We start from the raw sequence: 20,303 nt of genomic DNA, 5'->3' as shown, positions 1-20,303 counted from the left end.
GTTAAAAATTTCTAAAATTTTATTTATTTATTTATTTATTTTTTCCTTTTTGTCTTTTTTTTGTGTCCAGCAACGGATTGCAACCCTCAGTGTTGCACCCGTACTGGACCGGGACCGGCAACGGGATCGCAACCCTCAGTGTTGCGCCCGCACCTCGCTCAGCCAGTGAGCGGGAACCGGTCTGTATGTGGGATCCGAACCCTTGGCGGGAGCGCCGCCATGCTCCCAAGCGGCGCACTCCCACCGGGCCGGCCCTAAAATTTTATTTATTTTTAATTGTACCTATTTGTGGGGTACAGTGTGTTGTTTCAGTACATATACAGTGATTCACTTAGAGTAGACAGCATATCCATCACTTAAACCTTTATCTTTTCTTTGTGGTGATTATGTTTAAGATCCTCTTTTTTAGCTATTTAGAAATATACAATATAATATTATTAGCTATCATAGATGTGAATCTACTGCTAATGACATTTATGTTTTGAGAGGCAAGAATATTGATAAGAATATTGAAAAATTTTCCGTGTCTTAGAAATAGTACCTGGAAAATTCAGGGTTTGAGATCTGTGCACTCACATTGGTTTCATCTAAAATAAAATATAGTACAATACATGGAAATCTCATTGTCACAGTTCAGACCAGCCTCAGACTTTTTGATGGTCCTGACTTTGGTTTTGAGAATTGCTTAAGGAAAACTTACTTTTTCTAGCATCTAAATATACTTGTGTCATTTGAACCTTGGTCTTATTATTATTTTCAATATATTTATTTGAAACTTCTAATAAATTTAATTACATCTTTTTTATTTCAACAGAGTTTTCTTTCTTCGATCCTAATGATGCATCATGCCAGGAAATTCTCTTTGATCCCAAGACTTCAGTCTCAGAATTATTTGCCATTTTAAGACAATGGGTTCCTCAGGTCCAGCAAAACATTGACATTATTGGAAATGAGGTAAGGAATCTTTAGGTTTTAAGTTTTATATTGTTAGAATTATTAATATTTTTTCCCATGTGAATAGAAAGATGGTGATAAAGGAGAACTTCTTTAAAGATTCTGATATTTGTTATGTGTATTTCCAGGTTTTTCATGCAGTGAGTTAGCAGTGTTCATTCTTGCTGTTATTCCCTCATGCTCTGTGTCTTACACCTGGAGTTCTGACATTATAGACCCTTGAGGGGAGCAGGGAGAGGCATTTGTCGTTTTTCCTGCTTTGTAGAGATTAATTTTGCAAACTTTTATGCATTTCATGAGGGGATTTGATTATCATTATGTTCGGCCTACACTTATGTGTGGTTTTGGTAAGGATCTAGGCTTAAATATAATTTTTCAAAAATATTTTGTTTTTAAGGGAAGATTTCTTGATCAGCACATAGCATGTTGTTGGAAGAAAGCACTTATACTTTTTTCAAATAGCATTCCACCCATTAGAAAGAAAATTTTGCTCATTTTTGAGAGGAATGTAGTTGGGGATTACTTTGGAATAATTTTTAAGATAATTTCTTCCAGTCTGGTGACAAGTTTAATTTTCATTATTGTTGCTGAGTAGAGATTTAAAATTTACCCATAAGAGAAGCCAATTCTATTTATACATTTTACTGAGAAGTAATTCAGATAAGACAGGCTACCTTGGATCCTTAGCATTGGTTTGAAAGTAATCAGTAATGTAGTAGTTGCTTTGTAATCACATTGTCCTTGGCTTCCTCAGATTCTGAAGAGAGGTTGTAATGTGAATGATAGAGATGGACTGACAGATATGACTCTCTTACATTACACCTGCAAATCTGGAGCTCACGGTATTGGTATGTATGTGGTAAATCTGTTAATTGCTTAGATCGTCTACATTTGTGTTTATGTAATCTATGTTTATGCCAATCAAAGTCCCTGTGAGGGTGCCCAACTAATGATAATAATACTGCCCGAATAGGTGAGGATTCAGTTAGGTCATTCCAAAAACCTTGCTCCCTTTTCTCAGGGATGTCTCTATACCCTCCTGATACTTCTCTACTTTTCTGAAACAGGCTCCATGCCTGACTGCTCTACAGGTGAGAGTAACTGGTAAAATCCTAGAATCTTCCTGAACGTCTACAGCAAGGTTTGACAATCCATGATCAGTTTTGTGGGCATACTAATTCCTACAGACCTCAGTCTTTAGGCCTGCATAAGGTCTGTTCCTGCATATATAATGTATGTGCATATTTTCCAAAATTGGTATTCTCCTGTGCTTTACCATTTAATAAACCTGCTTTTCTTAACTGTATATTGTGATTGTCTCTCCCTGTTTCAGTAGTCTGATACAGTGCTTCTTAAGCTATTGGTGAAGAACTCCATCCTTCAATCCATCATGGACTGATACTTTTGTAAAATAATAAAAAAAAGAATTTATAATATAAAAATGAAATAAAGACATAAAATATAAGCCCAAATATTTTTCAAAAGGCATAAAATTACATTTCAGTTAATATATTCAGAAGAAACATTAAATAGGGAAAAAGAAAAGAGTTACAGAAAATACAAACATTATAGTTTGGGACTGGCAGTGGTCCACAGAACACACTTTGAGGAGCATTGGTGTAGTACACTATTTTTAATGGCTTCTTAATATTCTGTTAAATGGATATCACAATTTACTTAACCGTTTCTTATTATGATACTTTGAATTTGTTTTGGAATTTTATTCATAATAAACAGTACAGTGGTGAATATCTTTACAGCTAAGTGCTTATCTGCATCCCTGAATATGATTATTTTCTTAGAATAAATTCCTGAAAGTGAAATTTTGAGGAGTAAGTGTGTATTCAGTATGCTATTTGCTTTGGCTTTTTACATAAGGTGGTAGATAGCTGTCCATTGGAACTTAGAATTTGTACTAAAGAAAAATAATTTAGAAAATCTTCTTCAGGTGATGTTGAGACAGCTGTAAAATTTGCAACTCAACTCATTGATCTGGGAGCAGATGTTAGTTTGCGGAGTCGCTGGACAAACATGAATGCTTTGCATTATGCTGCTTATTTTGATGTTCCGGAACTTATAAGAGTGATCTTGAAGACATCAAAACCCAAAGGCAAGTACTATCAGCTGACCATTATTGTTAATTCAAAACTTTAGTAGTAGCATAACAATTATAATTCAAGGAGGTTTTTTTTTTTTTTTTCCCTTTTTGTCTTTTTTCGTGACCGGTAATGGGATCGCAACCCTCGGTGTCGCTTTCTACTGACTGGTAACGGGATCGCAACCCTCGGTGCTGCGCCCACACCACGCTCAGCCAGTGAGCGGAACTGGTCTCCACATGGGATCTGAACCCTCGGCGGGAGCGCCGCCGCACTCCCAAGCGGTGCACTCTCCATTGCGCCACCGGGCCGGCCCAGAGCTGTTTTCTTGATTATAGTCCAAATTTTAGAAATACAGAAACTATAGTTTCTATTACTGAAATCTGAATTTTACTCCATGAGTGGGCAGGAGGCTGAGGTCACAAAGCCAAGATGGCAACTACAGAGTAGTTGCCTTCTGTGCACCTATGCAAATAGGCATGCTGTTCACTCATAGCCTGAGTACTCGCTTTTCCTTATGCACGAAGTGCGTTTTCCTATCAGGTAACCTGCACGCTCACTCTCTCATCTCCTTTGGATCTCTGCATAAATGCATCTTATTGGTGAGGCCATCCCTGACCACTCGATATAAATAGTTCTACAACCACCTCCATCTCCATGCTCTCTACTCCCCTTCTCTGCTTTATGTTTCTCCTCTGGGCTTATTACCATTTATTATATCATATAATTTACTTGTTTTATTGTTTATAGTCTGTCCCATCAGAATATACACCCTTTGTGGCGTAATAACTTCGTATAGCATACATTATACGAAGTTATACGACGCCACCAGGCCGGCCCATTCAAGGAGGTTTTTACTTCTGATTTATCTTGCTTTATATGCCTTCCTACCCCATTTTATTTCTGAGATAGTTTAAAATTTCCTTATTGAAGATTAATTACTATCCTTGAACAAAAGCACAAAAGGCTTAGTACAAAGAGATTAAAAATAAAAAAAGTGTTCTCTGGGTTTTCATATCTCTACAAATTCTCCAGTGTAACATGGATTTTATGTGTAATCAATTCTGTGTGCATTATAATTCTTTTGTCTTGCTTGGGTTCCAGGAATTGAGCAGTAAAGCCTTCAGAGCTAGGCATTGAAATGATAAAGAATACTTATTTTAGATGACATTCAGTTCTGAAATTTTGTGATTCAACTTAAAGGATAAAATTTCAGATTTTTTTTTTTCATGTCTTGATAATATCCTAAAATTGAAGATTAGAATGTCTAAATCACAGACCTGGTATTTTGATTTTCTCTCTTGTCTTCCTCTTGGAGGTCAGTTTTCTTTTGAGAAAAATATGAGGACAAGTGAGTAGTATTACTTTAAGTTAAAGAGAATGTACAATATTTTCCCAATTGTAGAAGACATGTTCTAGAGATTCAATAGATAAATTCCCTTCTGATTTGCATAATTGTTCATTTTCTCTTTAAAATTGTATCTTTTCACTTTCTGAATGATGTTGGGAAGAAAGCCTCTGTTGACAGTATTATGTCTTTAGTAATTCAGGAGAGTTTGTCCTGATCATGCCTGGATTGTTTGCAATAATAAGAAGGGCTTAATGGGGATGGTGTCATTTAGATTAAGGTAGGACTTGCAGAACCAGAGGTATATTAAACCCTTGTTATAGAAAATATTCAAACTGGGATTCCCAAATCTGAGAGATATCCTGTGTTTAAGAATAACATAATGATGATTTATTGAATGTTAGTAGAGTGTCCTTAGAATTGCAGGATTCCTTTTCTTGTTATGAAGTCCAAATTCATTTGTTGAGAAGAGTATTGTGAATCAGTATGTATGTGAGCATTTCTATGTTTACTTATTTGTTTAGTGCTAACCATGATTTCTTTTTATTGAAAAGCAATATAAAATAGGTTTAGAAGTAAAAGGAAGATAATATTTTACATTATTTCTTTTGTTATGAATAATTTATGCTTTGTGCCAGAATTTACTTCCTGTAACTATTTTTGCTTCATCTGGAACATTTTTCCTTAGATTTCTATGTTATTGAATATCATTAGTGTTTCATTTAGAAGAGCTTAATAGACTGCTAATCTGACAACAGCCGTACTTCCCTTGCATTTTAGACCTTTTTTCTGAACATGCTTATTTATGTGCAGTGTGGAAATCTGATCCCGTTCTCTTCCACTCAGCCGACAGTTCTTTTTGTACATCTTCTGGTAGTTCACAGAAAACTTGAGGGTCAATGTCAGAAGGAAAAGTAATTTTCTCATCAACAGAATCTTGGTCTCTATTTTCTGTAAGTCCTTCATGATGAGAGACTGTTGCTATCATTTGCTGTGGCTGTCTGAAGTTCAGTTTTTGGAGAAAAGTTGCTCACTGTGCAAATTTGGAAATGAATGGAAACAGATACAATGGGGATTGTATTTGAAACGTGAAATCCTTGAGACTTTTTAAGTTTTTCACTCATTCATTCATCTTTTAATCTATTATCTACATAATATGAATAATCCTTTTGGCTAGACAGGTAAGAGGAATTACTGCTATTTAAGCCAGATGTCCCCAGTTCACAAGGAGTTACAGAGGATACCTGCTTGCTATCGGATAAATGACCTCTAGGATTTAAGGGAATACTTGCATTGGTTTTGTAGAAAAGAAAGATAGTATTCCTCCAGAGGCAGCTCAAACTTCCTTTCCCTTGAAATGTTTCTCTAGATTTTCTGGAAAGGATTTTTCTTCTTGAATATCTACTGGAAGCTGCTTAAAGACTTCTTGGTGAACACCCTCAAGAAGTGAATAGTGGAATTCATTAGTGTCTTTTTCTTTAGAAAAATTTGTAGTATCTACAAGAGACTTGTACTGTCAAGTCTTCCACTTGGTAAAAAATCCCAGTTTGATTCTTTGTCTTTGGGAAACACTTCCCAAAGACACTCACTTCCATGTGAGTGTCTTTCATTTTATTTTATTTATTTTATTTTAGTTTAGTTTAGTTTTTGGCAGCTGGCCAGGACAGGGATCCAAATCCCTGACCTTATTATCATACCATGCTGTAACCAACTGAGCTAACAGACCAGTTTAGTTGGTTAGAGCATGGCCTTGTAACACCAGGGTGAAGGATTTAGTTCCTGTACTGCTCAGCCACCAAAAAGAAAAAAAAAAAAAAATTCCAGCCTTGAGAAGGTCACTATATAATCATTTTAAAACTGCACTTGCCGGAGTGTGAAGTTGTTGATAATGATGTGTTAAAGAAGAATCAGTAGGCCCTTTCTTAGTATTTATTGCTTCAAGGTTGTGGAAGCACACACTTAAAAGGGTAAAGTGAAATGACATCTTTACATTTACCATATTTCAAAAAAGTTTCATAAGTATATCAACCATTGGTGTCATCACATCATAATTTCCTGTACCTAACTTCTGAATTACATGGGATGCAATAGGCTACTGACAACTCTCACAACTACAGTGCTCCTCAGATGAATACTGATGGATTATCAATCTTATTGTATGGGGCTTCCTTCTATCTTGGCATACTCTGTTCAAAAGACTAGCAAGAAGTTCTTTAATCAGTTTTTTAGCTTCAATTTCTGATGAACTTTTTAAAAATGTATCTTATTCACTAAAGGACTGAGGCTGTCCTGAGGGTGTCACAGGAATTATCCTCTCCAAAACTGAGCTTTTGGATACATTGAGCAATGGAAATTCCTAATTCCTTTTCCAACATTTTTGATGACAAAAAGGTTTGAGATCATGCACACTATTGATAATCAATGCTTCAAGATGTTTGTAGTTTTATAGCCAACACTAGGCATTTCCTGTATGTGGTTCAAACTATGAATGAGGTCTAGATACCTTTCAGGTAGTAAGACTGCCTATTGATTTGGTTTAAAGATGCCAGAAATTGATTTTGCCAGTAGTTTATTAGAATTCACTCCAGCACAGCCACTGAGCCCCAACTGATTATACATGGCTTCCTGCATCTCTGCTGCAATCTGAGATCCAACAACTAGTCTTCTGTGCAAGATGTCATGCAGGTTCATAGACTGATTATTGTATATATGACCCGACAGAGTCGCTGCAGAAAGTTCATCACTTTGAAGCTGCTGTAGTCTGTTCTCAACCATTTCTGTTAGATCCACAAAATTTCATCAAATCCAAGTTTCTCAACAACTGGACTAAATTCTTCCAACAATTCTGTAGCCTTACAAGACATCTCTCTGTAATGTGTAAAGTCTTTGCCATTAATATTAAGTACCAACTGTGGATACTTTTCTTTGCATCTCTGACATTCATACATTTCTTAACTCCAAGTTTCCTAGCTTCCTAGTTGCAGGTAATCACCAAATATTTCTGCTGAATGCCTTTTCAAGGAGGCCACTGGGCTCTTCAGGCCCTGGTGTACCCTGTGAGCCGCCTGCTGTCCCCACGTACGCCAGCTCCATGGCCCGAGCCTTGGCCTCTTCCTTGTCAAGGCCACCTTCTTCCTGAAGCTCCACTCCCAGCTTCAGCATTTGTATATTTAATTAGTCTTTAACTGGTTTAAAAATTCTGCATTGTTTTACTTCCCACGGGTTGGCAATCTTTTTCTGTAAAAGGATAGATAGTAAATATTTTTGACTTTTTATACCTTGTGGTCTCTGTTGCAGCTACTCAGTTGTACAGTTGTAGCATAAAAGTAGCCATAGAGAATATGTATATGAATGAGAGTTCCAATAAAACTTTATAAAAACAGATGGTGGGTCAGATTTGGCCCACGGGTCATAGTTTGCTGATCCCTGACTTAAACTCCACCACCTCACTGTAGTTTTCATGGCAAATATGCAAGAGATTTAATGAGTGATTATGGTAAGCTAGTTACTTTTACAAATATGAATTGTTGCCATTAATTGCTTTTAAATATGGTTTGGTTTGTGATGAAAATATCAGTCCATTTTATAATGAATTGTGTTGCACAAAGAAAATCACCAGTTGATTATTTTAACCAGATTATAATATAAAGATTTTTTTCCATTGTGAAATAGTGCTTTTAGTTGGTTGATTTAAGTCTTATAAATAGCTAAAAAAGTCCTGTCTCCTTTTAAACTACAATAGCTAAATTAAAATTTTTCATTGGTATACTTGTTATGTTTAATTACAGATGTGGATGCCACTTGCAGTGACTTTAATTTTGGAACAGCTCTGCATATTGCAGCATATAACTTGTGTGCAGGTGCTATAAAATGCTTATTGGAACATGGAGCAAATCCTGCATTTAGGGTAAGAGGTTAAATTAAAAGTGAAAAACATTAAAAGAATTAAAAAGTCTTATCTCCCAGTAAAGAGTTGAATCTAGATGTTGTTATTAATAGAACTCTTATATGAGCAAGTAGTTTATATTTTTGTGCCACGTATAAGAAATAATGATGATAATGTTTATCTTAAATAAGTTTAAGGCATAACAGTGAGCCTCAGTCCTCTTATATTAAGTTCTACAACACTTCCATTCAGGAAAGTAAAATTCTCATTAAAATATAATCTCTGAGTTTAAGTATCTTTCATCTAAGCTATTGATATATTTATGAAAAGTTAGTTGCTATAATGCATATCTTAAAGTTACATTTTTATATTAAATCATATTTTAAAGTCTTTGGAAAGAAAATTCATTCCAGAAAGTTAAAATTAATGCACATTTAAGAATGAAGTAAACCTTTGAAAATTAAATATTTAAAGGAAAAAAAATTTTTATAGTAATAATGTCACTAATTTACAAAGTTAACACACAGGATTGAATTTCGTTATCTTCAAATCCTTTGACATTTTATTGTTTTCAAGAAAGTGGTTCTCAATTTCCATTTCTGTTATATTAATAACAGTGGCTTGCCCTGGCAAGGATTCTTGACTGGGTGTATACTTCCCTTGAAGGGGTGGGGGTGGGCAGAGGTGAGTGTGCAATGTTTAACAAAGCCTCCTCTTCCCTCCCTTTTTTCCTGTTTTCCCCTGGCCTCTCTACACCTTTGCCACTTTCCTTTTTGTGGAAGCCCATTGATTGGTCCCTGACTTTAATTTCCTTGCTTCCTTCCTTTCTTGAGACTGCATTGTTTATTGGACACTAGGAAAATACAATACAGTAAAGTCCTTGTCCTCACAAAGAATACAGTCTAGAGGGGAGGCTGGACGAGTAAGCAGTTCATTTTGCTGTATAGTGTGGGAAGTTCAGGTGACACGATGGGGTGGGAAGGGGGCTGGCACTCTGTGCCATGGGTCACACATCAGGAGGTCCTCTTCCCAAGGCTTCGTGGAGGTTACATCTAAACATGTGCTTAAACATAGGCAAGCATTGACCAGATTCTGGAAGGAGGTGAGAAATAAAGTAGTGTACAAAAAGGCTAGGAGACGATAATTCAATCTGGCTGGAAGGTGAAGGTGGGACCTGCTTGCTTTTTCTGGTACAGTGTTGACAAAACCCCGTTAGTGGGGGTAACATTTTGAATTTAGTAGGATGCAGTGAGGTATGTCATTGAGCTAAATTACCAACTCAGGCCAGAAACAAATTAATGGATCGCCATATTTTGAAAGTTATACTTAAAAAAAAAAAAAAAGCAGTCAATGCGTCGATCAGCAGTAGCCCTGGGACTGCACTTGGATATTTTTCTGGTACAGTGTTGACAAAACCCCGTTAGTGGGGGTAACATTTTGAATTTAGTAGGATGCAGTGAGGTATGTCATTGAGCTAAATTAGCAATTCAGGCCAGAAACAAATTAATGGATCGCCATATTTTGAAAGTTATACTTAAAAAAAAAAAAAAAAAAGCAGTCAATGCGTCGATCAGCAGTAGCCCTGGGACTGCACTTGGATAGCCACCACCGTAGAAGAAAATGGAACTGCATGATGAATCATGGATAAGCCTTTTTATGTTAGGAAGACAGCATCATCGTTGTTGTTTTATTATTGTTATGATTATTTAGTTTTCTTGATGAACTTTTGGTTGCTAAATTTTATGGGAAATAACAGAAATGTGTGACTATGGTCTAAAAAGTGAGGACATTACAAAAGTCTAAAGTAAAATATTATAAGTATAGCTTACAACTTATAAGTACAGGTTTAAAATTTTTTTTCCCCTGTCTCTTTTTTCAGAGAGTACACATTAGTGCTATACATATCTTCACTACATTTTGTATTTTTTCTTTGAAATCTGGGATTAAAATAGTTCATCACCATCCGAGAAATCTGATAACATGTCTTTCTACCATATTTTTACTTAGGACCAAACTGACTTGAATTTTAAAACAAAAAAAATGTGAGGCGATTGCAAACTAAGTGTGCTCTGAACGCCTTATTCTTTAATCCATATGGATCATTTGAAGATTATCAGCAGTAAAGAAGAAAAGGGAAAAAAGTTTCTCAGTTAGCAAAAGAATCTTGATGCATCCTATTAAAAAAAGATCACAATCTGAACTCTTTCTCGAAAAGTCTAAATTTTTTGATTAGGGAACATAAGAAGATAGGTAACTTTTTTGGGGGAGGGAAGGTATGGGCCAGTAGAAAGGCCCAGTAAGAGTCTGGTGGGTTTAGGTTAGTGTATAATGTGTAATGTCATCTCTGCCAGTAATCATGTAAGTAACCTTGAAGGAGTCATTTATCTCTTATTGCCTAATTTTCCTGGCAAACTGGAAATATTAGTAATATTTTACTTTTTAAAATTTGTTATTGTCTCTCCTACTATAATGTAAACTCTTAAAGGACAGGGATTTTTGTCTGTTTTGTTCATAGGCTTTTTCTTGATGTGATAATCAAGTGAGGTGACTTATATGATAGGGTTTTGATTACATAAACACCATGCAAATGATAGCAGGTTTGTAACTGACCATTTTATCTTGTCTCAGGATAAATCCCAACATACAGTCTCTCCTTCATTGTGAGACCAGAGCTGTTTTCTTTTTTCTTTTTTTTTTCCTTTTTGTCTTTTCTACTGACTGGTAACGGGATCGCAACCCTCGGTGCTGCGCCCACACCACGCTCAGCCAGTGAGCGGAACTGGTCTCCACATGGGATCTGAACCCTCGGCGGGAGCGCCGCTGCGCTTCCAAGCGGTGCACTCTCCATTGCGCCACCGGGCCGGCCCAGAGCTGTTTTCTTGATTATAGTCCAAATTTTAGAAATACAGAAACTATAGTTTCTATTACTGAAATCTGAATTTTACTCCATGAGTGGGCAGGAGGCTGAGGTCACAAAGCCAAGATGGCAACTACAGAGTAGTTGCCTTCTGTGCACCTATGCAAATAGGCATGCTGTTCACTCATAGCCTGAGTACTCGCTTTTCCTTATGCACGAAGTGCGTTTTCCTATCAGGTAACCTGCACGCTCACTCTCTCATCTCCTTTGGATCTCTGCATAAATGCATCTTATTGGTGAGGCCATCCCTGACCACTCGATATAAATAGTTCTACAACCACCTCCATCTCCATGCTCTCTACTCCCCTTCTCTGCTTTATGTTTCTCCTCTGGGCTTATTACCATTTATTATATCATATAATTTACTTGTTTTATTGTTTATAGTCTGTCCCATCAGAATATACACCCTTTGTGGGCATGACTTTTTTGTTTTTTTTTTAACCTTGATCTCTTTAGTACTTAGAATGGTGTCTAACATATAGTAGTTGTTCAGTAAATACTTTGGAATAAATAAATGATGAATGAATTTAACTTAAAATTCCTGCAAAAATTTTTTATGACTTTATAGAGCTCTAAGTAAATATGAGTTGAAATTTTTCTCTTGTCTTTATTTGTAGAATGACAAAGGACAGATCCCTGCTGATGTTGTTCCAGACCCAGTAGATATGCCTTTAGAAATGGCCGATGCTGCAGCAACAGCTAAAGAAATCAAGCAAATGTTATTAGATGCGGTGCCTCTGTCATGTAATATCTCAAAAGCCATTCTTCCAAATTGTGATCATGTTACTGGCAAGGCAATGCTTACGTCACTTGGCTTGAAGTTGGGGGATCGTGTTGTTATTGCAGGACAGAAGGTATAGTAAGTAACTGCAGTTTCTAAAGCCGTGTCCAGGTCATTATCTCCATGGCCTGTGTACAGGGGTGCATACAATGTGGTCAGAATTTTGAGGTTCAGCCTGTAGGTAGAAAGACACTTAATGGAAAATGTGAAACTTAACGTGGAGTATCCATTACCCAAAATGCCTGGGACCAGAAATGTTTTAAATTTAGGATTTTGGGGAGGTTTGGAATATTTGCAGGTATTTAAATTGGTTAAGCATTCCTAGCCTACAAATCTGAAACCCAAAATGCTCATTCGAACGTCATGTCAGTGCTCAAAAAGTTTCAGATTTTCGAGTATTTTGGATTTCAGATTTTTCAAAATTAGGAATGCCAACCTGTATAAGGTATGATTGAAGAATATAAACTATTCAAATTTAGTAATGAAGGTATCTGTTGAATTAGTCTTGCATTCTCGTGATAAACCTCACTTGGTCATGATGTATTATTCTTTCCATACGTTATTGGATTTGTTTTTTTTTTTTACGTTATTGGATTTGACTTGCTATTATTTTGTTTAAGTTCTTGTGTCTGTCGTGATAAACCTCACTTGGTCATGATGTATTATTCTTTCCATACGTTATTGGATTTGTTTTTTGTTTTTTTTTTTTTTTTTACGTTATTGGATTTGACTTGCTATTATTTTGTTTAAGTTCTTGTGTCTGTGTTCATGAGAGATATTGGTATATAGTTTTCTTTTCTTGTAATGTCTTTGATTTTGGTATTAAGGTAATATTGGCTTTGTAAAATGAGTTGGGAATCGATCCTTTCACTTTTATATTCTACAAGAGTTTGTATAGGATTGTTATTTTTTTTCCTTAAATTGATTGGTAGTATTCACTGTTCATTGGAGGTCCCCCCACCTCAAGATTTTTAATATTTTGAACTACAAATTCAATTCAGGTATGAGCTTCGACAGTTTGTGTTTTTCAAGAAATTGGAATATGTCATCCCATTTGTCAAATTTATGGGCATTGAGTTGTTCATAGTATTTTCTTACTGTCTTTTTAAATGACTGAAGTTCTGTAATAATGTCCCTGTTTCATTTGTGAAGTTTATAATTTGCCTTTTTTCTCTCTTTTCCTCCTTGGTCTCCAGCTAGAAGTTTATTAATGTTTATCCTTCCGAAGAACCTGCTTTTGGTTTCACTGATTTTCTCTATTGTTTTCTGTTCTCGACTTTTTATCTTATTATTTCCTTCCGTTTGTTTGCTTTGGGTCTTCACTTTCTAGTTTCTTAAGGTGAAAGTTTAGATCATTGATTTGAGACCTTTTCTAATACCATCATTTAATGCTATAAATTTCCCTCTAAGCACTGCTTTTGCTGCATCCCATAAATTTTGATATAGTATCATTTTCACTCAGTTCAAAATATTTTCTTTCTAATTTCCCTTGTGAGTTTTTCTCTTTCATGCATGTGTTATTTAGGAGTATATTGTCTAATTTCCAAATATTTGGAGATTAACATATATTTTTCTGTTAGTGATTTTTAGTTTAATTTCATTATAATTCCAGAACATACTTTTGTATGATTTCTGTTCTTTTACATTTGTATACTGTTTTGGGTAGAGTGTTCTGTAAATCTCCGTTAGGTCAACTTGGTTTATAGCTGGTTTCAATTTTTCTATATCCTCACTGATTTTCTGCCTACTTGGCCTATTGATTACTGAGAGAGGTATTTTGAAGTCTCCACCTGTAATGTGGATTTGTCTTTCTCCTTTCACTTCTACTGGTTTTTATCCATGTATTTTGAAGCTCTCAGTTCTTGGGTGCATACAATTTAGGATCCTGTGTCTTCTTGGTGAACTGACTACTTTATCATTATTTAATGTACCTTTTTATCCTTCATAATGTTCCTTGTTCTGAAGTCTACTTTGAGAAAATGAGTTTTTAGAACTTCTATGGTAACATAAACTTGTAAGCGTAGGACACTTGAAATTACTACCAAATCAAAAGTTATTCCAATTTATGTTTTTTTTAGGTTGGGACATTAAGATTTTGTGGAACAACTCAATTTGCAAGTGGGCAGTGGGCTGGCATTGAGTTGGATGAACCAGAAGGAAAAAATAATGGAAGTGTTGGAAAAGTCCAGTACTTCAAATGTTCCCCCAAATATGGTAAGGTTGATATTTATTACTTAATAAGAACTCATTAAAACAATACATCTTTAGTCTTTTATAGTTTGTAAATAAAACTTTTCTCCTGGTTACTTATGTAATAAGTGAGGGGGATGTGGATTTAGGGAGGACTTTTTAAAGGTAAGAGATGTCACAGTGTGTTTATTTACAATGATGAGAATGATACAAGAGAGGGGAGAAGTTGACATTGTGGGAGAAAAAAGGGACGATTATGGGAGGAAAGTCCTTAAAAAAGTGAAAGGGGAATGGAATTCAGTGTAAGGGCTAGCCTTGCATTAGACCAGGCACAGCTTGCCGCTTTTTAAGGAGAGAAGTGGTGAGAAGATGAGGTGATTCTTTTGATTGTTTCTATTTTCTCAGAACTTGAGAAGGGAGGTCATTAGCTGATCTTCGGAGAGAGAGGGGTGGCTGGGGGTTTGAGGAGAGAGAAGGTGTGTGTAAAGTACTCACTTAGAAGAGGGAGAACGTGAACGGTCCAGGGAAACGTACTAGGCAGGCAAGCATTGCTGAGGCCCATTTGAGATTTGTGGAAACAAACTTAGAGTGAGACCAGTGAGCGTGGTTGGTGTCTTTCTCCAGGCATACCAAACTGTTTGGGGATAGGAACTGGGTAAGTAGAGAGTTTGGTTTCACCAGGACTAGTTTTTTCTAAAATGTACAACAGAAGGAAAGAGGCAAAGGAGTTGAGGATGTAAGCAGGGGAGCGATTAGGATGATGGATCATGGAATCTGAGCTGCTTAAGGAGGAAAATGAGGACACGCCAGGAAGGTGGACAGAGAGGAAGCCATGGGGTCAGTAGCTCCTGATGAAGTTGAGAAGCTGAGTTGGGTACTGGGTCAGTGACCTGGAATGACAGGAAACAGAAGATGCTTTCAGTCAAAACTTGGGAGGTGGAGAGACTGTGATAAGCCTGGCTTGCTGAGCCGGGGCGGAGGGAAAGCTCACTGGAAGTGAGGCAGGCACTCAAGGTGAGGGCCAGGGGGCTAGGTGGCTCATCTGAGTGCGTGTTGAAGTCACTGGCGAAGACAGGAAGAGTGGAGGAGACGGGCAGGGGCCAGCCAGCTGTGAAAGTTTTCACTGAATGAGTAGTAGAGACTTTGGCTTCAGTTGGGTGGCTTCCAGGAGAGGTAGTAGGTGGTGCAGTGAGTCTGTCGGCACATGCCGCAGACCATCTTTTCCCTTCCTCCCTTTCTTCTCCCAGCCCCCTCTCTCTGTGTCTTTCAGTGAGGAGAAATCAGTCTTCTGAAAATGGCCGTGATAGCAAAAACAAACAGAATAACCACCTTGCTCTCTCCTGGCTAGCGTTAGGTGGTGGTGTAAGACAAACAGCACTTATCACCTGAGTCCTGTGAGCACACTGTGGAGAAGCTGCCTCTTCAGGAGAGAACCAGCTCTCAGCTGCAGCAAAAAGGTGGAGAAAGCGTGCAGACAGAGCAGGGGTGTTACTAAGGAGAGACCATGAGTTGCTGGGGTCATGACAGAAAGATTTGGAGAGTTGGGGAGGATTGGGTTATTGGGTCAGGCTGGTGGATTTAGAGAACCAGGTAATGGGAGTCTTAGGCATCTGGTAGTAACAGGGAGTATGATGGGATTGTCTCGATGTTTTTTGGGGAAAGTGTATTTTCTTGGGATTGGTATCTTGGGTAGTTTTTAGTGGGGAGACGATGATAGCCCAGAGGGACGCTCTTATCAGTAAAATATGAGCTTTGGGGCTGCCCTTAGTTCTCTCTTTGAGCAGTGTAGTGGTGGGGAGAAGGTGTCTCGCCAGGAGCACACCCAGCTCTGCATACCTCCCTTACGTCCTGCTGATGGCTGTATCCTGGCTGAAGGAAGGACTTTATTATCAAGGAAATACAGAAAAACTGGAAAAGCAAGTAAGGCCAACTTTGACTGCCCTCCTGAGCTGGGATGATTCTTTCTCTTTCTGACAAATATTTAATTAAATTAATTCACAAACACACACCCACCCTACCCTGCACATTGATTTCAATTTGTTTTTGTTACTATGTTGTGAATATTTGCAATGAAATATTTTTCTTTAACATCAGTTTCCATTATTGCACAGTATAGCATCTTATAGCTTGATGGGGAGGCAGACTTTGGAGTCTGACTCTTTGGGTGTGAATCAGCTTCTCCATCTACCAGCTATTTGACCTTCTTTCTCTTCTTGTGCTTCAGTCTGTCTTCTATAACATGGGGATAACAGTGTCACAAGGATTCATGCAAGGATGAAATGTGTCGATGAACCTAGAAATGGTGCTTGATCCCGTGTAAGCACTCAACAAATGTTAGCTGTTGACTAGCTATTATAAATTTATCAAAATCACTAAGTTTCCTTTCATCATACACTTAGGATGCAACCTCAATTTTTGGCCCATTAAACATTTTTTTGTTTGTAAAAAATGCTCATTGTATATGATTTTAAAAACATAAAAGAGAAAGAAAATAAAACATTTTCTGTTTTTTTAAAAAAATTTGGATTACATAGTTATATTTTCTGCATTTTTACTTGACATCCTATTACAAATTCCCCAAATCTATAAATGTTGATCGAAAATATGATTTTTGAAGGCTCTATTTCTTTTAATTTTTCCAATTTGATGGATGAAAAATTTCTGTGTTTGAATTTGTATTTCTCTGTGGTGAAATAGAACATTTGATATGTTTTGTTGTAGTATGTGTATTTTTTTGTGTTATTTTGGTAATTGCTTGTTCATATTATTATATTAAAATTGGATATTAGTGTCTTTTTAAAACATACTGGTAAAGATTTTTAAAAAATACATATTTAGGATATTAAGCACTCATATTTATGGTAGATATTTTGCCCAGTTTGTCATTTGCTTTTGAAGTTCATTTGCAGTGTTTTTTGGACATACAGTTTTATGTAGTTAAAAGACTTTTCCTTCATAAATTCTTATGTTGCTTTTATGCTTTGATTGATAATTCTTCCTAATCCAAGCATTAGTAATAAATTGTATATTTTATTCCTTTGAATGTTTTCATTTTTTTTTTACACTGAATTGTTTAATCCTTCTGGAATTTATTTGGTTAGTGGTATGAGGTTCAGAATTTAATTTTAATTTTCTTCTGAAAGCTAATTTTGGCACCTGTCAAGTAGACTAAGGGCAGGATCAAAAACCTTTAGCAACATACATGGCATATATAAATCAGATTTATGGGAGATATTTAGATTGTCAATAGAATGCATGTGGACTTCCAAACTCTCACCATCCCGAGGAGAGGTATGCTTGATTAGGACAAAGCAGGATACCCCAAGGACCCTGCCTCAGTCCCCCTTTACATCCTTAAAGGCAAGTCGGGGCAGGGATCATGTGTTGGATTGTGTAAAAGTGGGAGTAGCCCTTACTCGTGAATCAGCTCAGAACTCTAAAGCAGGTCATTACTGAGCTGCTGAAGGTGGAGGGCAGGTGAGCTGGGGAATCCCTTAGCTAACTGGAGGTCAAAAAGTTTGTCTCTTTTCAGCAACAGTTTTCTCTTTCTCTCTTTCTCATTCTGTCATTTTCCCTTTGGCTTGTTGTGCTTCTTTCATTACCAATTAAGTTCTTATGAATGCTATAGTCTGTTTCAGGATTTTGTTCCATTGATCTGTTAATTCTAGCACATATTACAGTTTTTTAAATTTTAGAAATTTGACAATAAGTTTTAATACTTGGAGGTAATATTGTTTTTATGTCTTTTAATAATTAACAAAGTGAATACATGTACTTAGTTTAAAAGTCAAATTGTATTGTAAGGCTGATTAAAAACAGCAGCAGCAGCAGCAGCAGCAGCAGCAGCAGCAGCAGCAGCAGCAGCAGCAGCAGCAGCAGCAGCAGCAGCAAAACCCTCCCTTGGCTGATTCTTCCCTGCCCTGAATCCTGCTTTTTAGGGGCAAGAACTTTTTCATTTCCTTTAGCTGTATCTTCTGATATTAACATCTGTGTTTGTAAATAATATATTTATATGAATCTTTCTTGATATTTTAAATTTTAGACTTCTATTGACTTTGTACTATGAAGAGAAAGATCGAGTGCTTACTATTCTAAGTCAGTTTCTTTCTTGATTTACTTGTTTTAGTGGAGCACATCCTTCAGTAGCTTTCTAATAAAGGACTCATGGGAAGTAAATTTTTTGAGACCTTCCATTCTAAAAATATGTTTAGTTCTACCCTTACACTTCATATGATAGTTTGGGATAAGGAATGGTAGGTGGGATTTCATGTTCCCTCAGTATGTTGATGTAGAGTATTATCTGATGTAGAGTTTGGCAAACTTTTTTTTGTAAAGGGCTACATAGTAAATATTTTGGGCTTTATGGGCTATAACAGTCTAACAGCTGTTGTGACTATTCAGCTCTGCTGTTGTAGTAAGTAAGCAGCCATAGACAATATGTAAGCAAATGGGTGTGGCTATGTTCCAATAAAACTTTACAAAAACTGGTGGTGGGTAGGACATGGCTCTTGGGCTGTAGTTTGTCAGCTACTCTTGAGCCAGTATTACTATTTAGAAGTTCTGAAGTCTTTCTGTCTTCTGTTTTTGACCTTTTTCCCTGCCTTGGAAACTTTTAGTATTTTTTTATCCTTTTCTCTTTTTGATTAGAGTTTATATCATTTTTATTCCTTACTGATATTTTAGTGGGGATTTGAGTGCAATTGGAATTAAACACATATGTTCAATGGGCCATGTTTATCTGGAAGTTTATTACTCTGTATTTTAAAATCATTCTTAATTATGCATTTACTTTTAGTTAAATCTTGCACTTATATGTCAAGATCTGAAAAAAGTCCCATCAGAGTACTTTGATTAAATGAGTAACTGAATAGTAAAGGTGGTCCATATACTGTGCATGCAGTCATTGCTTTAAGTTTAGTTTTGGTTCTACCAAATGATATGGTTAATTAAAAAAATAAGAACTGGGAGAATGATATGGGTGAGGTTTTATAAAATTATTTAATTTTTTAAACAAATATACTTTATCAAATGGGAATTTTTTGGTAAGATCTTGAAAGAAAAACTACATATGAGGGTACTTGAAAAAGCTCATAGTAAGATCCATATTGTCTTTTAATTCTATTTTTCTATGAACTTTTAAATCTTCCCTAGTATTTTCCCTCAAATTAGGAAAATCATAATTTATTAACATTATTCTGATACTGACACAAATTAGAAAAATAAATCATAGTCTGCTCTCATAAATGTTTTAATTTCCATTAAAAAAAATCATCCCTATATCCACACACAGAATTTTTTGAAAATGTGTTCATAATGTAATCAAATATATAACTTGGTAATAGTGATATTAATAGTGATATAGTTGTTGGGCCGGCCTGGTGGCGCACTGCTACAGTGTGCCGCTTGGGACGCGGCAGCGCTCCCGCCGAGGGTTCAGATCCCACATACAGACCGGTTCCCACTCACTGGCTGAGCGAGGTGCGGGGGTTGCAATCACGTTGCTGGTCCCGGTCCGGTATGGGCGCAACACTGAGGGTTGCGATCCGTTGCCGGACACGTTGCAATCATGTTGCTGGTCCCGGTCCGGTATGGGCGCAACACTGAGGGTTGCGATCCGTTGCCGGACACGAAAAAAGACAAAAAAAAAAATAGTGATATAGTTGTTCATGGGTATGTAATTAATTTGCCATATTGACAAACAATTATGTCTTCTTCTTTTTTTTTTTGTCTTTTTTTGTGACCGGTAAGGGGATCGCAACCCTTGGCTTGGTGTCACCCGCACCGCGCTCAGCCAGTGAGCGCACCGGCCATCCCTATATAAGATCCGAACCCGCAGCGGGAGCGCCACTGTGCTCCCAGTGCTGCACTCTCCCAAGTGCGCCATGGGGCCGGCCCCAATTATGTCTTCTACTTATGAAAAATATTTGCCATGGGGCCGACCCTGTGGCTCACTCTGGAGAGTGTGGCACTGGGAGTGCAGCGGTGCTCCCGCTGCGGGTTCGGATCCTATATAGGGATGGCCGGTGCGCTCACTGGCTGAGCGCGGTGCAGGTGACACCAAGCCAAGGGTTGCGATCCCCTTACCGGTCACAAAAAAAAAAAAAAAAAAAAAAAAAAAAAAAAAAAATTTC

General features: G+C 37.0%; 1 protein-coding gene and 1 pseudogene across 1 annotated transcript in view; one reads left to right on the top strand and one right to left on the bottom strand.

Annotated features, from left to right (window-relative positions):
- CLIP4 (CAP-GLY domain containing linker protein family, member 4) overlaps nt 1-20,303 on the top strand; it is a 60,061-nt gene that overhangs the window by 11,643 nt on the left and 28,115 nt on the right. Inside the window, exons 2-7 of the mRNA XM_008566397.1 lie at nt 815-954; nt 1,709-1,802; nt 2,903-3,064; nt 8,187-8,305; nt 11,819-12,055; nt 14,061-14,196. Of these exons, the coding sequence (XP_008564619.1) occupies nt 815-954; nt 1,709-1,802; nt 2,903-3,064; nt 8,187-8,305; nt 11,819-12,055; nt 14,061-14,196 (888 nt within the window). The remainder of the gene's footprint in view (nt 1-814; nt 955-1,708; nt 1,803-2,902; nt 3,065-8,186; nt 8,306-11,818; nt 12,056-14,060; nt 14,197-20,303) is intronic.
- Nucleotides 5,198-7,560, bottom strand: LOC103585437 (annotated as a pseudogene).

The sequence above is a fragment of the Galeopterus variegatus genome, unplaced genomic scaffold, assembly GCF_000696425.1.
Source record: "Galeopterus variegatus unplaced genomic scaffold, G_variegatus-3.0.2 Scaffold239, whole genome shotgun sequence".
NCBI classification, from domain to species: Eukaryota; Metazoa; Chordata; class Mammalia; order Dermoptera; family Cynocephalidae; genus Galeopterus; species Galeopterus variegatus.
This window is presented reverse-complemented; position numbering and strand designations above follow the sequence as displayed.